This window comes from Leguminivora glycinivorella, chromosome 20 (genome assembly GCF_023078275.1).
Source record: "Leguminivora glycinivorella isolate SPB_JAAS2020 chromosome 20, LegGlyc_1.1, whole genome shotgun sequence".
NCBI lineage: Eukaryota > Metazoa > Arthropoda > Insecta > Lepidoptera > Tortricidae > Leguminivora > Leguminivora glycinivorella.
Window position 1 is genome coordinate 11,728,242 of NC_062990.1, and position 22,064 is coordinate 11,750,305.

At 37.8% G+C, this 22,064-nt stretch overlaps 2 protein-coding genes across 2 annotated transcripts; both read right to left on the minus strand.

Annotated features, from left to right (window-relative positions):
* Window positions 1–447: 447 nt before the first annotated feature.
* On the minus strand, window positions 448–14,151 carry LOC125237142. Its single transcript, XM_048144118.1, has 6 exons — window positions 13,369–14,151; window positions 12,884–13,192; window positions 11,606–11,911; window positions 10,546–10,733; window positions 9,680–9,805; window positions 448–900 (listed from the first exon to the last, which is right to left on the minus strand). Exons 1-6 carry the CDS (start codon window positions 13,957–13,959, stop codon window positions 627–629), a joined length of 1,794 nt encoding a protein of 597 aa, XP_048000075.1. The 5' UTR covers window positions 13,960–14,151; the 3' UTR covers window positions 448–626.
* On the minus strand, window positions 14,022–20,359 carry LOC125236935. The gene is made up of 7 exons (XM_048143854.1): window positions 20,214–20,359; window positions 19,633–19,868; window positions 17,905–19,228; window positions 17,319–17,500; window positions 16,028–16,240; window positions 14,134–14,544; window positions 14,022–14,027 (listed from the first exon to the last, which is right to left on the minus strand). The coding sequence occupies exons 1-7, from the start codon at window positions 20,233–20,235 to the stop codon at window positions 14,022–14,024; spliced, it is 2,394 nt and encodes a 797-aa protein (XP_047999811.1). The 5' UTR covers window positions 20,236–20,359.
* Window positions 20,360–22,064: the final 1,705 nt, after the last annotated feature.

The window sequence follows — 22,064 nt, forward strand, 5'->3', positions numbered from 1 at the left end:
AATAAATAAACATTTATTTTTATTATCCATCCAGTAACAATTTCCATAGTAATCTTAAAAGATTAAAACAAGTGAATTTGAATTCATCACAAAATTGTTACGTAAATAACACTAATTAACTTAGGGCCAGTTGCATCAACCTCATTTGACAGACACTTCGTTGTCAAGCAGCAGATGTCTATGAAATTTCCCAATAAAATTTCGGTTTGATGTAACTGGCCCTTACTAGTTGTTTTATGCATTACCTGTATAAATGCACCAACTTATAATACCTTATATATCTTATATACATTGTATACCAGTAGGCCTAGCACATGATGGCCGCGGGAGTATGTCGCCGCGAGATAGATGACACGTCTTTGTCTAATTGTATTAATGACATAAGGACAGGTAGTCTATCTCGCGGCGACATACTCCCGCGGCCATCATGTGCTAGGCCTGCTGCGGTATACAAATGGTCATAGACATTTGACCAGCACAAGTTGTGCTAAAGGGTCAGATGAGCCAGCTTATCATAGCATGAGTACTGAGTAGTATTAGTACTATCGACGCTAGTATGAACAGTTACCTACTCAAAAATTCATAGTAATTATTTGCGTTTTCAATCATTTTAAATCAACGTACTATTAAGCATTGCCAGTGTACTTATGATATCTCTTATACATAGTATACAAATTAGTCATAGTCATTTGTCCCGGCGAGCCAGCCAAAGCCCTCCTTAAGAACGCCATAGCATGATTACTGTCTGACGCTTGTATGAACAGTACTACGGAATTTTCTAGATGCTGCCGCACCATTTTGGAGGGGGCGGTGCGCTCGAGCCAGGAGGAAATGTCGGCGACTGTGTATGTAGCGAGACGGGATATGTGGGCCTTCCGCTTGCAGATGGATTGGGTTAGTCTGAAAAAAAAAGAATAATTGAATATTATTTTCGAAGCGCTAGTGGCCTAGCGATAGGCGGCGCGAAGGTCGACCAAACAGACGATGGGCTGACGATGTAACCCAGGCCGCAGGGAAACAGTGGATGACGCTAGCCCTAGATAGGGACACTTGGAAAGAGATGGAGGAAGCCTTCACCCAATGAGGGGTCCATCAGAAGAAGAAGTAACAGACAAAAACAAACACAACACATTTTAACTATAAAACTCCCGTGAGACTCATAAATAATTTAAGCGGGTTACTCACGTATTAAGTCGATATAGCGTTCGACACGTTAGAGAAAGGTCCTCGAAATTGGATCGAAACATGTCGAACGCTATATCGACTTAATACGTGAGTAACCCGCTTAAAATATTTTTAAACACAACACATGTAAAAAAAATATGAATAAATGGCTTTTTAACTATAAAACTCCCGTGAGACTCATACATATTTAAAAATATTTTAAGCGGGTACCCGCTTAAAATATTTTTAAATGGCTTTTTATATTTTATTAGTGGCCTAGCGGTAAGAGCGTGCGACTTTCGATCCGGAGGTTCGAACCCCGGCCCGGCTCGTACCAATGAGTTTTTCGGAACTTATGTGCGAATGTCATTTGATCTTTTCCAGTCGCTTTTCTGTGAAGGAAAACATCGTGAGGAAACCGGACTAATTCCAATAAGGCCTAGTTACCCTTCGGGTTGGAAGGTCAGGGGGCCGATTTTTGAGTCTCACTGTCACTAAAATACCGGTTGAAAACGGTGAATTGCCTACTATTTTCAGTGACAATTTTCTGAATTCGAACGCCGTGAGATTCAAAAATCGGCCCCCTGATGGCGGTCGCTTTCGTAAAACTAGTGCCTACGCCAAATCTTGGGATTAGTTGTCAAAGCGGACCCCAGGCTGACATGAGCTGTGGCAAATGCCGGGATAACGCGAGGAGGATGAAGATGATTTTCATCAAAGTTGAAAAACTCATTAGCAAAGTGCAGTACTGTCACATTTTTCAATTTAAAACTGGCAGTTCTATTTTTCATTTTATTTAAAAAAAAATGTTTGCCAGATAATTCCAATCTTTATATGACTGGGTGATTAAAATAGGTTTTTTAAAGTATAAATGGACTTACTCGTGGCCACAGACTAGTCGAGGCGAAGACGTGGCACACAATTAGTGAGCTCGCCCAGAAGGTGCCTGTTCAAGTGTTCACCCTTGACCCTTGATATAAAGGTTCGGCTCAAGAGACAAACTTTCAAAAATCCTTTCCTGAGCAACAACCAAATCCTGCAGATTAACGTATTGTGTTTTATTTTCTTAAAATCTTCTACTACGTCTTAAGAGGGCATTCAACGAAAACGTCGTAATAATGTAAAATTGATAGTTTTAGTCGGCAAAATGCTACACTTTCCGTCATCTAAAAGACTTATTAAGTTCAGGATTCGATTAGGACATCTTCTTAACTTACATGTTGTGAGACTGGATTTTTAAAAACTAACTCACTTAATTAATTATGATTTTTTTTCTGGTGCATGTTTAGGAAAACCCGCGAAAAGTGCTGACTTAGTCCGTCTAATTTGTAAAATTTGGATAGTTTTGAATGCTTCAAGTGGTAAATTTGTATTATGTATATCCTGTACTACAATCTTTTGAGACTACTTCTTTGTTATAAGGCTTTAGAATAGAGTAAATGAGGATATGATGAATCCAATTTGTTTCAGAAATCACCTCAGATTAAGTGTCAATTTCTTCGAAAACTTACGTGTTTTTGAAGTAGTTTTAATATAAAAATAATCTGCAACGCTTACTTAAACAGATTTTATGCAAAAGTTTTCTATTAATTGCAATTTAATATTTTTGACGATTTTTTAAAAATGCCTCCTTATTACCGGTTACGCGCGCTTGCGATGTCAGTACCGCGGCAGAGCTTGTAGAGGCAGGACGTATGTTAGTCCGCTCCGCACGCGGCTCGACGATCGCGAAGTTATTTTGTCATTGTGTGCGGCACCCGCCGTGTCCAAAACCGCACTTGTGTGCGTGTTTGGCTGTACTGTTGCATGTATACTGCAACCGAAAACTTTGATCCTTGGGTTGACGACTTTGGTAACTAACTAATTAACTTGACTAATATTTTTAGTAAGTATTATTTATTATTGAATATCATTTTAGGTTACTGACTCGTCTCAACAAAATCTTTGACAATAGATGGTACTCAGGATCTGATGATGAAGTCAGATGGTAGTCATGAGCTCTCATCAACCAGGTCTTGAAACCATTTCGTGTTTGGGCTCGTTTGATTTGCCTCAACAAGATCTTTGACAAGAGGTGATGGTACCCAGGATCTGATGATGAAGCCGGAAGGTAGTCATGAGTTCTCATCAACCAGGTCTTGAAACCATTTCGTGTTTGGGCTCGTTTGATTTGCCTCAACAAGATCTTTGACAAGAGGTGATGGTACCCAGGATCTGATGATGAAGCCGGAAGGTAGTCAACAGAATTCATCAACCAGGTCTTGAAACCATTCCGTGTTTGGGCTCGTTTGGTTCGTCTCAACAAGATCTTTGACAAGAGATGATACCCAGGATCTGATGATGAAGCTGGAAGGTAGTCAAGAGAATTCATCAACCAGGTCTTGAAACCACTCCGTGTTTGGGCTCGTTTGGTTCGTCTCAACAAGATCTTCGACAAGAGATGATACCCAGGATCTGATGGTGAAGCCGGAAGGTAGTCAAGAGTATTCAACAACCAAGTCTTGAAACTCTTCTGTGTTTGGGTTCGTTTGATTCGTCTCAACAAGATCTTTGACAAGAGATGGTAATCACTCTTTTATACTCTGGCGCATCCACTGTCTCAGTGTGTCAACAGTCAACTAAAGCAAGTAGGCGTAGCGTAGAGTTGTATTTCCTTACAAAAAACTAATACATAGATGTGGACCTTCCTGTGCTCCATGCAATTAAAACAACATAATATTTAAAAACCGGCCGAGAGCGTGTCGGGCCACGCTCAGTGCCTGCACTGAGCGTGGCCCGAATATTATCAAAAAAACCGGCCAAGTGCGAGTCGGGCTCGCGCACAAAGGGTTCCGTAGCAGCAAACCAAAATTACAGTTAAATCAACCTATCTCAAAAACTATAAGAGATACTTTGATCAAACCAAAAATCGTTGAAAGAGTTAATTAGCATGCATCACCTCTATTTTTTTTAGAATTTTATACCCCGTAGTTATAAAAATAGAGGGGGGGGACATACTTTTTACGACTTTGAGAGCTGATATCTCAAAAACCGTTCACTTTAAGAAAAATGTTTTTTAGAAAACTTTATATCATTTTAAAAGACCTTTCCATTGATACCCCACACGGGTATGTACATCGAAAAAAAAATTTTCATCCCTCAGTTACATGTATGGGGGGCCCCACCCCCAATTCTTTTTTTTACTATTTAGTGTCATAATTTTGTAGCGGTTCATACAACACATATTCCCATCAAATTTCATCACTGTAGTACTTATAGTTTCCGAGTAAATCGGCTGTGACAGACGGACAGACGGACAGACGGACAGACGGACAGACGGACATGACGAAACTATAAGGGTTCCGTTTTTGCCATTTTGGCTACGGAACCCTAAAAACGATGTCAGTAATTCATTTTTAAATACCTATCCAGCAATAAATCACACGTTAGGGTTGAAATGAAAAAAAAAATCACGCCCTACTTTACGTGTAGGGGGGTGGGTAGCCTAATAAAACATTGTTTCCACTTTTTAACACGCTTTTATTAGGTCGTCGTGTATGTAACTATGTATGTAATGGAATCTAAGGAAGCTAATTTAACCATCTTCCAGGAGTCGTAGCGTAATGAAAATTGGCAGCTATATGTAGTTCCGATGACAATACAATAATATGGTACTGTTGAGCTGATCTGATGATGTAGTCGGAAGATATGAACTGGAACTACATGATGGAACATCGTATCATAGCCGTTTTTGGGTTTCTTAGAAAAGTCTTGTAATGAACTTTGACTACAATTAGGTTTCAAGGTCTGATGATGAAGCCGAAAGATATGAACTGGAACTACATGATGGAACATCGTATCATAGCTGTTTTTGGGTTTCTTAGAAAAGTCTTGTAATGAACTTTGACTACAATTAGGTTTCAAGGTCTGATGATGGAGCCGGAAGATATGAGCTGGAACTACATGATGGAACATCGTATCATAGCTGTTTTTGGGCTTCTTAGAAAAGTCTTGTAATGAACTTTGACTACGATTAGGTTTCAAGGTCTGATGATGGAGCCGGAAGATATGAACTGGAACTACATGATGGAACATCGTATCATAGCTGTTTTTGGGCTTCTTAGAAAAGTCTTGTAATGAACTATGACTACGATTAGGTTTCAAGGCCTGATGATGGTGCCGGAAGATAAGAACAGAAAAAAGGGGGGGGGGGGGGCTCGAGGGGGAAGCATGAAAGAAAGATCAACGTAGTATTTAAAATAAGTTGGGTTAGCGTTTTCTTGTGACCTTTCAGAGCAAACAAAGGGGGCTCGGGGGCGAAGCCCCCGCATAAAAGAAAGATCAACGTTGTATTTAAAATAAGTTGGGTTAAGGTTTTCTTGTGATGCTTAAGAGTAAAGAAAAGGGGGGCTCGGGGGGCCAAGCCCCCCGCATCTAAGTAAGATCAACGTAGTATTTAGAATTAGTTGGGTTAGCGTTTTCTTGTGACCTTTAAGAGCAAACAAAGGGGGGCTCGGGGGCGAAGCCCCCGCATGAAAGAAAGATCAACGTAGTATTTAAGATAAGTTGGGTTAGCGTTTTCTTGAGCAAACAAAGGGGGGGCTCGGGGGCGAAGCCCCCGCATAAAAGAAAGATTAACGTAGTATTTAAAATAAGTTGGGTTAGCGTTTCTTGTGACCTTTCAGAGCAAACAAAGGGGGGCTCGGGGGCGAAGCCCCCGCATAATAGAAAGATCAACGTTGTATTTAAAATAAGTTGGGTTAGCGTTTTCTTGTGACCTTTAAGAGCAAACAAAGGGGGGCTCGGGGGGCGAAGCCCCCGCATAAAAGAAAGATTAACGTAGTATTTAAAATAAGTTGGGTTAGCGTTTCTTGTGACCTTTCAGAGCAAACAAAGGGGGGCTCGGGGGGCGAAGATAGAAAGATCAACGTTGTATTTAAAATAAGTTGGGTTAAGGTTTTCTTGTGATCCTTAAGAGTAAAGAAAAGGGGGGCTCGGGGGGCTAAGCCCCCCGCATGAAAGAAAGATCAACGTAGTATTTAGAATAAGTTGGGTTAGCGTTTTCTTGTGACCTTTAAGAGCAAACAAAGGTGGGCTCGGGGGGCGAAGCCCCCCGCATAAAAGAAAGATCAACGTTGTATTTAAGATAAGTTGGGTTAGCGTTTTCTTGTGACCTTTAAGAGCAAACAAAGGGGGGCTCGGGGGGCGAAGCCCCCCATATAAAAGAAAGATTAACGTAGTATTTAAAATAAGTTGGGTTAGCGTTTTCTTGTGACCTTTCAGAGCAAACAATGGGGGGCTCGGGGGGCGAAGCCCCCCGTATAAAAGAAAGATCAACGTTGTATTTAAAATAAGTTGGGTTAAGGTTTTCTTGTGATCCTTAAGAGTAAAGAAAAGGGGGCTCGGGGGCGAAGCCCCCCGCATGAAAGAAAGATCAACGTAGTATTTAGAATAAGTTGGGTTAGCGTTTTCTTGTGACCTTTAAGAGCAAACAAAGGGGAGCTCGGGGGGCGAAGCCCCCCGCATAAAAGAAAGATCAACGTTGTATTTAAAATAAGTTGGGTTAGCGTTTTCTTGTGACCTTTAAGAGCAAACAAAGGGGGGGCTCGGGGGCGAAGCCCCCGCATAAAAGAAAGATCAACGTTGTTTTTAAAATAAGTTGGGTTAGCGTTTTCTTGTGACCTTTAAGAGCAAACAAAGGGGGGCTCGGGGGGCGAAGCCCCCCGCATAAAAGAAAGATAAACGTTGTATTTAAAATAAGTTGGGTTAGGGTTTTCTTGTTATCCTTAAGAGTAACGAAAAGGGGGGCTAGGGGGGCGAAGCCCCCCGCATAAAAGAAAGATTAACGTAGTATTTAAAATAAGTTGGGTTAGCGTTTCTTGTGACCTTGAAGAGCAAACAAAGGGGGGCTCGGGGGGCGAAGCCCCCGCATGAAAGAAAGATCAACGTAGTATTTAAGATAAGTTGGGTTAGCGTTTTCTTGTGACCTTTAAGAGCAAACAAAGGGGGGCTCGGGGGGCGAAGCCCCCCGCATAAAAGAAAGATAAACGTTGTATTTAAAATAAGTTGGGTTAGGGTTTTCTTGTTATCCTTAAGAGTAAAGAAAAGGGGGGCTCGGGGGGCGAAGCCCCCCGCATAAAAGAAAGATTAACGTAGTATTTAAAATAAGTTGGGTTAGCGTTTTCTTGTGACCTTTAAGAGCAAACAAAGGGGGCTCGGGAAGCTCGGGGGCGAAGCCCCCGCACAAAAGAAAGATCAACGTTGTATTTGAAATAAGTTGGGTTAGCGTTTTCTTGTGACCTTTAAGAGCAAACAAATGGGGGCTCGGGGGGCGAAGCCCCCCGCATGAAAGAAAAATCAACGTTGTATTTAAAATAAGTTGGGTTAGCGTTTTCTTGTGACCTTTAAGAGCAAACAAAGGGGGGCTCGGGGGGCGAAGCCCCCCGCATAAAAGAAATTTCAACGTTGTATTTAAAATAAGTTGGGTAATGGTTTTCCTGTGACCCTTAAGAGCAAATAAAGGGGGGCTCGGCAAAAAAGAAATACTTAAATTTTGTTTGAATTAGTTGAAATGTGACAATATTTTCTAATCGAGTCAAACAAAATCCCACTAGCTGAGAGCTTCAAAACAATGTATGGCGAAAGTATGTCTCTCTAATGTCTTCAAAAAGTCGCGATGGCACGTCTATATTGTATATCTTTTACGGATAACTTACTAGGTATAAACATTTTTATGATAATACCGTAATAAGAAGGTAGCCGCTAGTTATTATTAAGTAGCAATTAGCAATAAGTACACGTTAAGCCACAAATGGCATGTAAAATCCGCCTACTTGAAATAAATTTATGTATAAATGTTAAAAGTATTTCATTATTAATGACTAAAAAGTATAAAATAAATTAATAGTTTAAAAAACACTATAAAACACGCTTTTATAAATGCACGTAAAAGCCAAAAATAAATTATGGATCGTTCAAGTTGTCTCTATTTGTGAGCTGAAGTTTAAAAACTATGTGCTTTTAATTATAATATTTGATTGTAAAAGCGTGGGGCGCTGGAACAGGAAAGACTTTCTTGTAAACAAATACTAATCCTAACTTCCTGGCGAATGAAGTTGCATAAGAACATAACGTTTACATATGCCGCCTAAGGGTTACCAAAGAGAACCAAAGATATCTCGTCCACGAACAAGAACTCTGCATCCTGATATTTTGTCTGAGTTCGACAAACTGGTTACCTACTTTGAACACTGACTTTTAATTGATTTGACTGTTTAATGTAAAACCTACAAGTCATGCTGCAACTCCAGTTAGCGCGTCAATCTGTGTAACCTCCTTCCCGTAACATAGCATAATTTGATTTATCAGCAAGTTATACAAAAAGTCTTTCCTGTTCCAGCGCCCCACGCTTTTACAATCAAATATTATAATTAAAAGCACATAGTTTTTAAACTTCAGCTCACAAATAGAGACAACTTGAACGATCCATAATTTATTTTTGGCTTTTACGTGCATTTATAAAAGCGTGTTTTATAGTGTTTTTTAAACTATTAATTTATTATTTTTGCACTTTGTCGGCGTGACTGATATACATATTGGTACCAAATTTCAGCTCTCTAGTTCTAACGGTCACTGAGATTATCCGCGGACGGACGGACGGACGGAGGGACAGACAGACAGACATGGCGAAACTATAAGGGTTCCTAGTTGACTACGAAACCCTAAAAACACATTTTAAATATAAAAAAACTACTTAAAATTAAAGAAAACCGATCTTAGTTCCATTATATATATGTACCTAGAAAACATCATCATCTTCCTTGCGTTATCCCGGCATTTGCTTTGACAACTTGACAACTAATCCCAAGATTTGGCGTAGGCACTAGTTTTTACGAAAGCGACTGCCATCAGACCTTTCAACCCAAAGGGTAAACTAGACCTTATTGGAATTAGTCCGGTTTCCTCACGATGTTTTCCTTCACCGAAAAGAACCTAGAAAACATATATCATATGCAAAATGAAATAAAACTAAGAAAACGGATTATATTCATTATACGCGAAATAATCTGATTCCATAAATTTATTTCATGAGTAACTATCGCGGTGACAGAAGACAATATTATATACACAATTTATTATATTATAAAAGGTTTTTTAAATTATTTCTTCCAAGGCTACACACGTTTTAATAGAAAAAACTGTGATAACTTTAATAATTAAACTAAAAGGTCAAGTATTTATGCACGAAATCATGTATGCAAATATGTAATTTATATGGCGGTGTTTTTACGCAAGTATCAATAATGGTTAGTCCGCAACGCTACTGACGGCGTGGCGGTACCGACCATGAATGCTATCCCTTTCGCTCTAGCCGCACGTAAGGTTGGTTCGAAGAGGATCGCACGCTATGTCTGTACCGCAGGCTACAATCGTTATGCTTCTGGTTATAGTGTGCGTCTGCACACAGGCGCACGCCAGCGCCGCCGGCGTCGAAATTCGAGCAAGCAGATTTTTTGAAAGCGCTCTTAATACTTACTTCTCTATAGAATGAGCCGCCTCAGCCAGTCTGTCTTCAGTAGCTTTATCCAGTTCGATTTGCGACGAAGATCGTTCGCACAAAGAAAATACGAGCGCCCTGTAGCATTGCATGTAGCACGGCCATCTGAAATTATTAGCATGCCTTTTAGAATCCAGGAATGTAATTACTAGTTACGCAACTTTAACTCAGGCGACTAGCAGCGAATACATATGTTTTAGTTTGTTTAAAATTAAAAATCAGCAGCGTTTCTTATTGGCGGAGGAATATTATTCCAGCATCGTGTAGCAGCATACCGGAAACTGTTACGAAAACTAGGCACTAGTAAGGCGGGCGACATATTTTTATTATTTTCAAGCTTTTGTTTAACTTGCAATGTAAGTGCAGATGTAGTGCGAAAATGGTTTCCTTCGTATTTTTCCGGAAACGTTCGTATGTCATGCTAGTTCAGTCAACGTCGGTAAGTCTTGTACTGAGACTGACTGAAATAGTATAATACGTCCGTACGTTTCCGTAACAATACGAAGGCAAATCTTTTCAGACTACATCTGTATGTATGTTCGGGTGAAATCTTGATTGAGCTAAAATTTTACACACATATGTAAATCACGTGACAATGCAATATTAATATATTAAGATATCATTGGAGCTGATCTGATGATGGAACAGAAAGATGGCCAAATCTTTAATGAAATGTCGTATCCCCTTAGAGTAAGAAGTTTTCAGAAACGTCTCGGAGAGCAGTAGATGACTGTTGAAAGAAAATTACAGTCGGCGATAAAAGCTTGTGCCAAAAATGATTTTTTTTGCGATAAAACTTTTCGTGTATTTAAGAAAATTTAAGTTTATTATAAAAATAATCTCACCTGTCTTCCAAAATCTCTTCTCTAGATACGAGTAAGCTGTTCAAAACCGCTGTAGACCCATCGTACAACTTGAAGAACGCCAGCCACTCCACTATGCACCTTACGCGCTTGTTGTTACAGCACATAATGCCGTGTATCTGGTGGAGGAGCTCGAAGATTGAGTCTAGGAATTTGTAGTCGAGGATTATCTGAAATTAAAAAAAAAAAAACATTGTTTAAAAAGTTTTATTTATTCAATGCACACAGAAAAAAAGGGAGTGTACAAGTTTCTTTCCGCCTTCCATCAGGAGGACCTACGCCTGTTTGCCACCGACGTCGTATAAAATAAAATCATATTTAAAAAAAAAGTAAATGTGTATGTAATATTTGTGTTGGTAAAATTTTAAGGGACCTGCTCAAATATTATAGGCATATCTATAGTGCAGTCAGCAACTAAGCTATGAATACAGCGTCACAGGAAGTCTCAAAATATGTATACATAACTTTATACTATGCAATAAGGACGTGTATACACACTTTTGGCACTTTAGATTTTATTATACTACTTTTCAAAACGAAGAAAGTTTGATAAAGTAGAACTGCATAAAATGACGCTTAGATTGTCCTTTGTACGGTTCAATTAAATAAATATACAACTAGGTAACTCCAGAATCTTTGACTATTCCTTAGTCATTGAGACAAGAATTAATAGGAAAACAACAACTCAAAAAACTACTGTGTATAACTGCTGTGCAGTTTGGCAGATAAGTATAAAATTTTATTGTAAGTTTTTTCTTATAATAAATAAAAAATAATAATGAAAATATCTACAATAGTCCAATGCCTGCTGAAACCGGTTCACGGGTATCTATTCATGTACCCGTGAATGGGTTCCAGCAGGCGTTCTACATGACATCAAAGCTCTCCAAATGGCCTCTACGTATTAGATCTATATCCAAACACAAGCCTTATAAATGACCTGACTCGAAAGATCCGAGAGTTTTAAACGGAGATAAAAATAATAATTATAAAGGTTCCAAAAATATTTTTAAACAATGTTTTATTTAAAAATTCCACTCACCCTCCTAGCAGCCAAGACGATTTCCGCCAACACGTCCAAATGGCTCCTCAGCACGTCACAAACCACCCCCTCTACCACCACCTCCTTTTCTCCCACTACCCTCTCCCCCTTAACCTCTAACCCATACTCAAAATTATCCTGAACCCAAGACCTTAATGTTTTACAACTTTTATATATCTCTTTGGACAGGGCGGCGCATTTGGGGCCTATTAAGTTGGCTTTTAGACATTGGGTGGTGAGGTACTTTGATACTCTGTGGGAGGTCAGTAATGTGGTTGCGGTTTCGTCTTTTAGGGTGATAGGGTCCTGAAAATAAGTGGAATATTGTTAAAGTACAGTTACAAGTGTGGAAAAGAAGGAAGAAACGAGTGGCGATAAATTAAAACACGAACGAACGAAAGGAGTGTTTTAAATCGACGCGGATTACAGATACAGAGAATAGGTAGTGCATAATGCTTTTTCTCGTAATTAATCGTATTTTCTCGGAAAAGTTCTATTTCTCAAACATGCAATGAAATACTGTCTTTACATTCCTTATAATTTATAATGGACTGGGCGCAACAACTCGAGTGGCCCGAAAAGGGTTTTCATACTACTTTTCAGGCCTTTACTTTTTAGGCCCTACAAAGTATAGCCTGCCTAGAAATAATTACTATTATCAGGAGGGCGCTGTTATTCTGTATGTATGGGGTGACAGTTCAGTTTAGTTATTTCTTATGTATTCCGGGGTAGATATATCGTCAGGGATTCCACATATTACGTAAATAAATAAATAAATTAGTTTAACTTAGTAAACTGAAGACTATGAAGAAAAAATAGATAGTTCTAATGATATTCCGCAACATGGCGAACGTAGTCACCGACTGAGTCAGACCGGTCGTCTGTCGACCGACTGGTCGACCGACGTCACACCAAATTTCAGGTTTTTGGATCCCTCCCCCCCCTATGTCATCCCTTTAACAGGGATTGTCACATTTAGTATGACGTAATATATGGATGACGCCCTACTTTGAAAAAAACTTGTATCTCTTCTGTCAATGAAAAGAAAAATGTAGTAAGTGTGTATGGAATGCATATAGACTTACTGCGTTTTAACTTTGAGGAGCAGTGTGAGATACGAGATTATTTCAAAGTAGTGACGATATTTCTGCTCAGGCTACTTTACTTTTTGGTGGATACTTTTTTTTTTTTTTCTATATGAATGTCATTCATACAGCTGGCTAGTTTGACAAAAAAGTTTTTTGTAGATATGATTATTAAAAAAAAAAAAAATATTACCTTCAATGCTGCCAAACTGCCCAAATCCCCAACGAACTGCTTGCTAAAGCACTCAACAGACGAGTACTCCAACACAAACTTCAAAGCCACACTTATATTCTCTAAACAACTATCGCTGATCCTCTTTTGTTTATCACCCATAAGCAATCTCTCTTTGACGCTTCGCCATATTTTTAAAAACAAACCGTCCTTGTCTTTGAATATGTCGTGGTGTTCTAGTTTTTTTATGTAGCGAAGTGATACGTTCAGTAAATGGATGGAAGATTCGATGTGTGGTGGTTTTGAATCTGGGTTTTGTATTGCTTGGATCTGAAAATAGAAAATTACCTATACGTGAAAAAATGTTATTACGGATAACACAATATATCTACGAGTTCTACGACGCATGACGATTTGGCAACGATATATACAATACGAGTAGTCGTGTATCGCTAGATGGCGCTACATTGAAACAATTTACAAAATCATGTTCAAACTTTACTTACAGCATTCTCCATGAAAAAGCTAAATCCAGACCAAAGGAAGTCCAAATTCTTGCTTTCCGCAGCGTCATTAGTTTCACAATATTTCGACAACGTCAGAGAATATGCCTCCATCGCGTTCAGTGCCGCCATTGCATTGTCAGACATCACTGAATCTTCAATGTTGCCAGTATCTTGAAATAAATTCTCACTAAAATCGATCTTCTTAAACGCATCTAGCATGGTCTTGTGTATTTTTTCCTGCAAATCAGCTAATATAGATCTGTACGCGCTTGTAGTGATAGCTCGCTTTTCTTTAGCTATAATAGGCAAAATTATACAGCTTATTTGAAACACTGGATCGGAAAATAACTCGGAGTTGTTTTTGCTTTTTTGTTTCTTAAGAAGTATTTTAACTATGCTTTTCACAATTTCGCTATCAGTTTTTACTTTTTTGACACCAGTTTCTAACGTGCTTTTGATTAAAAGCAAATTGTTTGAAGTTTTTATTTTAAGTGTCATTAATTCTATCAAAGCATCTTGTGTATCAGTTGTGAAAGAAAATAAGAAATTCACGGGGAATATTTTGTACAAATCCGGGTTCTTTGGACTCATTTCGTAAATACTTTGCAAAATATGATCGATATTTCGTTTCAGTTTTTTAGTAACACTTTTCTTCACTGCTAACAACACAAATATCGTTGCCAACTGATATTTTTCTTCCAAATGGTATATCTGCAATTGTTTTAATATCTCCAAATATTCAGCAACATCCTTTTCTTCAGATACAGATAAATTATTAAAATAATCTTTTAAAAATAAAGTCAAATCGAAATCAGATTTGCTCAAAGCTTTAGTCAAATCACTGGAGTTTTCTAAGCATTTACTTATATTCTTCAACGTTTCTAACACCAAAGCGTTTAGTAATGTCCTATTATTCATTACAAAGTTCCGTTTAAATACATCCATTTCGATATTACTTAGAGATACTTTCACTAAGCATTTAGCCAGTTGTTTTGCGTGTCCATTCTCTAGATTCGTCATAACTATTTTGTTGAAATAACTATCGTTTGTCAAACAATCTGAACTGGTAAGTTGTTTGATTAGGTGTGATTGGTCTTCCGATTCCGACTCTGTTTTTATATCTGGGTTTGTTTTTAGTAACTGAGCTGCTAGTATTTTGTTGGCTACTAGGTGATCCTGAAATTGAAAGAATTTAGATTAATAACTAGCTTTTGCCCGCGGCTTCCCTCGCGTTAGAAAGAGACAAAAAGTAACCTATAGCACTCTCCATCCCTTCAAATATCTCTACTTAAAAAATCACGTCAATTCGTCGCTCCGTTTTGTCGTGAAAGACGGACAAACAAACAGACACACACACTTTCCCATTTATAATATTAGTATGGAAGTATGGATTGTACATTCTGCAACGTGGGGCGAAAGTTCAATATTACAAACGAGAGTAAGTTACATTCAAAGACTCGAGTTTGAAATATTCTTATGCCCCGAGTAACGCACAATCTTTTTTATCACACTCGCAATGTCAATTTCAAAAAATAGTGCCGTCTGTTTTAAAATATACAGTTAACCCATAAATGCATAGTAATGTATATATGCATCATCTATTTTTAACTCTAATGACAGCATGTCAAAATTCAAATTTGAATAAATCTTCGTCAAGGTCATGCATTTAAGGGTTAGGTAACTTGTAGATTCTTATAAATTAAAAATAGATATCATACACGAAAGAAGAAAAAAACCGGCCAAGAGCGTGTCGGGCCACGCTCAGTGTAGGGTTCCGTAGTTTTTCGAATTTTTCTCAAAAACTACTGAACCTATCAAGTTCAAAACAATTTTCCTAGAAAGTCTTTATAAAGTTCTACTTTTGTGATTTTTTTCATATTTTTTAAACATATGGTTCAAAAGCTAGAGGGGGGGGGACGCACTTTTTTTTCCTTTAGGAGCGATTATTTCCGAAAATATTAATATTATCAAAAAACGATCTTAGAAAACCCTTATTTATTTCTTAATACCTATCCAACAATATATCACACGTTGGGGTTGGAAAGAAAAAAATATCAGCCCCCACTTTACATGTAGGGGGGTACCCTAATAAAACATTTTTTTCCATTTTTAACGGACGGACGGACAAGGACATGGCAAACTATAAGGGTTCCTAGTTGCCGAGCCGGGCAATTGAACCCGAGCCGGGAACCGAACCGGCCCCGGCGGGCGGGAACCGGGGCGGGCGTGTGGTCTAGTGGTAAAGACGTTAGCCGCGTAAGCTGAAGACCCGGGTTCGATTCCCGGCTCGGCCACCAGTGGGCCTTGCCGTTTTTTCTTTCGTGTATGATATCTATTTCAATTTATAAATTTTATATTTATATATAGTAGTGTGACTACTTGAAAAAAAAAGAACAAATCAAAAAATATTCAACAAATAATTTGATTTGTTCCCTAGTTGTAGATTCTTTCTAATGTAGTTTTGTCTAAGAAAGTAAGCAGGGTTCAAAAATCATAAAAGAGTTACATGCTGTTAATCACTATTTCCTCTTCTAATACGGCACTGGTGTTGCCAACCTTCATGCCTAATGTTGCCATGTATGTATGTATGTATAAGCTTTATTGTACATAAAGGAAACAAAAGAGACACAGTTACAGATGTTATAAATTAAAAACTCACCAGTTGCACCTTCGAATCATCCTCCTGTACCTTCTCAGCCAGTGTTACCCACTGCTTCGTCTTCAAACACGGCAGTATGGCGCTAAAATCGAATACGGCACTGGTGTTGCCAGCTTTCATGTCAAGTTTAATGTTGCCATATTTTAAATTTATTAGTTTCAGGCGGGAGAAGCTTACGCAGAGTTTTAGGAAGGCGTTTGCGAGATTCGGGTTCTGAAATAAGAGATATCTAAATTAACAGAATATTTTTATATTTTTCAAGCAAAAAGTCCCAGTTTGTCGCTCGTCATAAGGGTATTTTGACAAGCTGGTTTTAAAGCAAACTTAGTCCTTTGACTAGACTGCAAACTGCAACACATGTAGATTGTAGTTATGACCATATTAGAATGCAAATGTGGGTATGTGTGAAGTTGGAGGTTAGCGTCATATTTTTAAATAAATTGTCAAGTGAATCACATTTTACGGTTTTTTCCTATTTGCCACAGTTTGTTGTAAGAATAACCAATGTCTTGGCCTTGGCTATTTGTCCATTTCTGTTTTGTTGTGCAATGAATGAATATTTTATGTACACCGGGTTAAGTATCCCCGAACTTACACAATTAAGTTTGAGCACACACTCCCCCAACTTGTTCAAGCATTCTCTCTCGAAGTTTCCGAACGTGTTCCAGAACTCCTCGGCAATATGGCGCGGGACCGTATGGTCCGCCATCTTGCTGTTCTCTAGGAACCACAAAATGGCCGCCACGACTTTTATACTACGTCACTGGCTAACAAACATACGCGCCTGCGTTAGTAGTTAACTAGTTACAGTATCCTATGGACGCATGCAACTCCAGTGTTGCTGACACCACGCCATGTTGCGGAATTTCATTAAAACTATTTTTTTCATACTACACTGAACTGTCACTGGCGTCACCGCAATACATCAAAGTAACAGAGCTGTCTTGAGAATAGTCATTATATTTCTGGTCAGGCTTTAACTTTGCTGAGCTGTGGCAACCTTACTCGCTTACAGAAACACTATGAGTAGGGTCTAGTGTCATTTGCCTGCGGTTTCCTGTAAAGATACTTTTCCACTTGGGTGCCTGACAGTAAGTAGTCACAGTATCCTATAAACGCCTGCAACTCCAAATATTTATGTTGAAAGCCCGTTGCCCATTCTAACAGTCCGCAACTCCATTAAGCTCTGGCAATCATATTCACTTGCAGAAACATAATACCTACTATTAGTATGAGTAGTCTAGTTTTTTTTTTTTCTGCAGTCCTAAAGGTATAAATAAAAATAACTTACATAATTAAGTTTGAGCACACACTCGCCCAACTTGTTCAAGCATTCTCTCTCGAAGGTTACAAACGTGTCCCAGAACTCTTCGGCAATATGGCGCGGGACCGTGTGGTCCGCCATCTTGCTGTTCTCGAATACGCTGCACAAAATGGCCGCCAGCACTTCGGAGAGGGTTATTATTGAGGGGCCTGAAGGGAAGACAAGTTATGGTTAATTTTAGTTAAAGATATTTAAAAAAAAAGTAGTTATGTTGTTAAATTGGGAACTCCTAGTATGAGAAAGTTCTGAACAGATTTTGAAATATCCATAAAGAATATACGAGTCCCTGTATTTATGAGATCCTTCTAGTGAAATTTTGAGAAATTATACAAATGAAGTAAAGGCATATTATTAAATTAAAACGGGACTTAATCGCGTAAAACTTACGTAACGTTACGTTTAAGTCCCGTTTTAATTTAATAATATGAGTGAAGATCGTGTTAGTTTAAATCAACATGAAGTAAAGGCAATCTCAAAGATACGGTTTAATAGGCTACTTGACTCTTTTTTTCTTAAATTTCAGAAATATAATGATTAAATGTTAAATACTTACTGACATAACCTTCTTCTAACATCATAAGACAGTGCACTTGGAAATCCTTCTGTAAAGTCACCAGCAGTTCACAGTTTTGCCTAAACATTAACTCTGATGTCCATTTTCCATACATATCCACACATTCTTGTGGTATAATATCATTACTTGTAATTATCTTACTTTTGATCTTCTCTGAATCATCTCCTTTTGATTTCTGTATCAATTCAAACTGTTCAGGGTTGCTAGCTTCTAAAATAAGCTTTACATTTGGTAGTATTTGAGTGATGAATAAAGTGCCTCGGCTTAGTTTAAATAGAGTTTGAAGAAGGCATTTTAACATGGCTGTGTATGTTTCCATTGTGCTCAAATTATTTTTCTTAGCAGCCATAATTGGTGGTAGAATTGTGTCTAATTTTTGCTCAATTAATATTGGATCTAATTGCAAAGCTACATTGATTATATTCATTGTATTTTTATCAGGTTTCCCTTCCAATTTTAACAGTCCCATCATAACACTTTGTAAGAAACCGGTGAAGTTCTTTTTGATCTCAACTTTAGATATCTTCTCACCGAAAGTATCGGTCAATCTCACACTGATATCAACTTCATTCTGTAGTAAAATCTCCAGGAATTTCAAAAAAATACTTCTTTTGATTTTATCATCATTTTCTTCAAATTCAATTGAAGATAAAGTCATGTTAGGATTTAAATAACTCTGCGTCATGTTCAGAGATGAAGTTATCATTATGTATAAAGCAAATATAAGCTGATGCTCGCCTGTAAAGCATGTCACAAACACATCAACAAAATTGCATAGAAAGTTGTAGTCTTGTGAAGTGCGGCCTTTTGGAAACTCAAAAAATGTATTCATTATTTTCAACACCGACTGAATATTGTCTCCCTTTTCAGCTATTAATTCATCAATATTATCTTTTCTTACTAATGTTTGTAAGAAACTGATAAAGAAAGTCTTCTTATTCATTGGGAAAAGGATATTCTGACATAGTTCTATGACAGAATTACGATTTTCTGTATCCAGTAAACTGAATAATGTTTCTAAATTTTCTCCATCTAAGAGTTTTATTATAAATTCAAGCTTCTTCTTTGATTCTTTATAATGTTTTGTGAGATGAGTTAATATTCTTGTTATGAGAATATTAACTTTATCTACATCTTTGTTATCAGTGTTTCTCAATAACTGCAGTAAAGAAATACATATGAGAAGGTTTTCATCAACATTCTCTGTGACTTGTTTGGCAATTTTGTAATTTTCCAAGAAGTTCAGAATTGAATTAACCTCCTCAAGTGTTAATGTTTTGCTTTTTACAAAATCTGACACAATCTGTAAAATAAAACAGAGTTCTCAGTTTTAATACAAAGTTTGAATAATAGTATTACAGTTAGTAGACCTATTAATCAATGTTAAAAACGCATTCATCAACATCACAAAAACAGTGTGAGATTTTAAATAAACCTGAATAGGTAATATAAATTTTTGATACCTTCAGGGTAATTTTACCTCAAAATAAAGTTTAACCTTATATGTTTAAGTGTACTTTCATCAGATATAAAGCATTGATGGTTCTTAGAATAGTAGATTAAGAAATATTTTAAAATTACTTTAATTTTATAGGTATCAGCAGTGGCTGGTCCATACAAGCGGATTCCCACCGGCTTGCCTAAAATTGATTACTAGTAAATTTTCACCAGCCGCCACTGATAGGTGTAGATGTTTGTAGACAATACCTGTATCAGTTTAGTCTTCAACTCGCCACTCAAATCGTCTCCCACACTGACCCAGCCTAGTATATTCTTCAACTCCCCTCCAGACAGTTGATTCCGCTTTGTCACTCTGTCCAGCCATTCCGCAACCACTCTCTCCTTCGGGCCGGCTGGGAAGTGCTGGGAGTGGATGACATTCCTCGCGAGACAGAGGCGCTTTGGCAGGACTATGGTGTCGTCTTCTAAACGCCGTTTTAATTCTGAAATTAAAATGTCGTGACATATTGTATGTTACTTGAAGTTTATTTAATAAATTTAATATAAACTACTACTTTTCTACCTGTTCTGAAATACATGTTACAGAATAAAGTTATTATTAAGTCTACATTGAACTTAAAGTTTAAAAACAACATGAATAAAAATGGTTGAAACAGTAATTTAATACCGAAATACAGTATTATTTTGTCAGGATCTATAGAAAATTTGAAGAGGGGTAGAAATATATACTTTAAAAGAATAGTATTTTCTAAAATACCAATATATTTGGGGTTAATAGACTCCCGCATTGCATTTATTCAAAAACGTTGATTTATGTGAAAACTTACCGTTTAATGGGTTTAGCGACATTTTCGTGGAATTTCACACTATATATTATAGAACATTACTTGATTTTTCGTAAAATAGTGCTTAATTTACGAATAAAATTTAATTAAAACTAGGCGAGTTGCGAGACTGACACACACACGTGCGCTTGTTGTTATAAGCGTTTTGATATTGCTTAGGGAGAGTTTGACCGGGTGTGAAAATGGTTCAATATTTAACACGAATGTAATATTTTTTTTAGTTATCTACAATTTTTGAGTAAATTTGTATTCTGAAATTAAATTGAAGGAAAACTCAAAACGACAAATAGTACAAAAATTACTAATAGTACATTTTCAGTATTTTTTCATTACAAGATCAAAACGCTTTGATTGTCAAATTTACAACAACTGAATGTTGCTGTACAGAAAAAATATAAGAGCGATGGTATATTCTGTCAAACAAGTCTGTGAGTAAATAAGAACAAAGAAAACTGTAGGTATCCTTTTCTCTAGCACCCTAAAGAAAAGGATGCATATAGTTTTCTTTGTTCTTATTTACTGACAGACTTGTTTGACAGAGTATAGAATTGGGTTGAATAAAGCTAGGAACACACTACGCGGACGTCCGTCGTAAATCGACCGCGGACGGGAATCTGGACAATGGAAATCAAAGAATATAATACTCACTAGGAGATGGAAATACACATAACCGTGCAAACTATCGGTCGACGGACGCGGACGTGGCCTTGAGCCCACGGACGTCCGATCGAAATCTGGCTCTCTGGATGTTTTGTTCCGTGCACACTGATAGGTCGCGGTCGCGGTCGTTTTACGACGGACGTCCGCGTAGTATGTTCCTAGCTTAATTTAACATTACAAGTTTAAAACCAAGGTGACCTTCCTTGGTGATTCGATACCACAGAATTATAATTAAACCAGAATGAGTTGTTAGGCCAAAAAGTGTGTCCACATGAGAGGTTAAAGTTGGGGCTGGTGTCCCTCTCGCACTTATTACCACTATCAAAATCATTTGAATGACGTCATCACTGTCATCATTTGGGGATACCAGTCAATATTCAAAGTTACTACCAAATCTACTAATACCCAATTAAAGGTTTTTAATAATTGCGCAATTTTTTAGTTTTATGGCTTCATAATAATGACTTACCAATTCGTTACAAGGTATTAATACCCTTGCCTCGATATAATGCGAAAATAATTTAAGAAGTTTATAAACTTAGTTATCATACAGGTAAAAATACTACTACTATAGTAATTTTTTAACACTGGTCACACGTGCGAGAGGGACACCAGCCCCAACTTTGACCCTCTCATGTGGACACACTTTTGCTAGTCTGTCAAGAACGCCTTTATGCGCCGGTGATAAGGTTCAATTTAGTATGGCAAAAAAAGTGTGAGCTCAGTCCCTATTGTAAGTCGATGTTCGATACTGCTGTGCCAGCAACGTATTTTAGATTTTCAATGTCGTCAACAGTTATTTTATTAGGGACACTGCAGTCACAGTATAATAAAGAGTACTATCGTACAGTATGGCCACTCCCGGTCCCCGCTGAAAGTGCCGCCCACCCCCTCTCGGTTACCTCACAGTTACCGCCTGTCAAAAACACGAACAGTCCACTCATTCATACGAGCATAGTACGCGTTCACTTACACGAGCTAAGACTGTGTGCTAGGAATACGCCTCTTTCAATATATGTATTTGATCGCCAGTGTCCGAGGTGTGCTGCAGTAACATTTAAACATGGAATGGAATATAACTATTTCATATAAAATTCAAATATCTTTAACTGTTAGTTTCTCATTAGTTTGATCGGCTATTTTACTTACGCGTGCTTGCAATTTCAGAGTTTT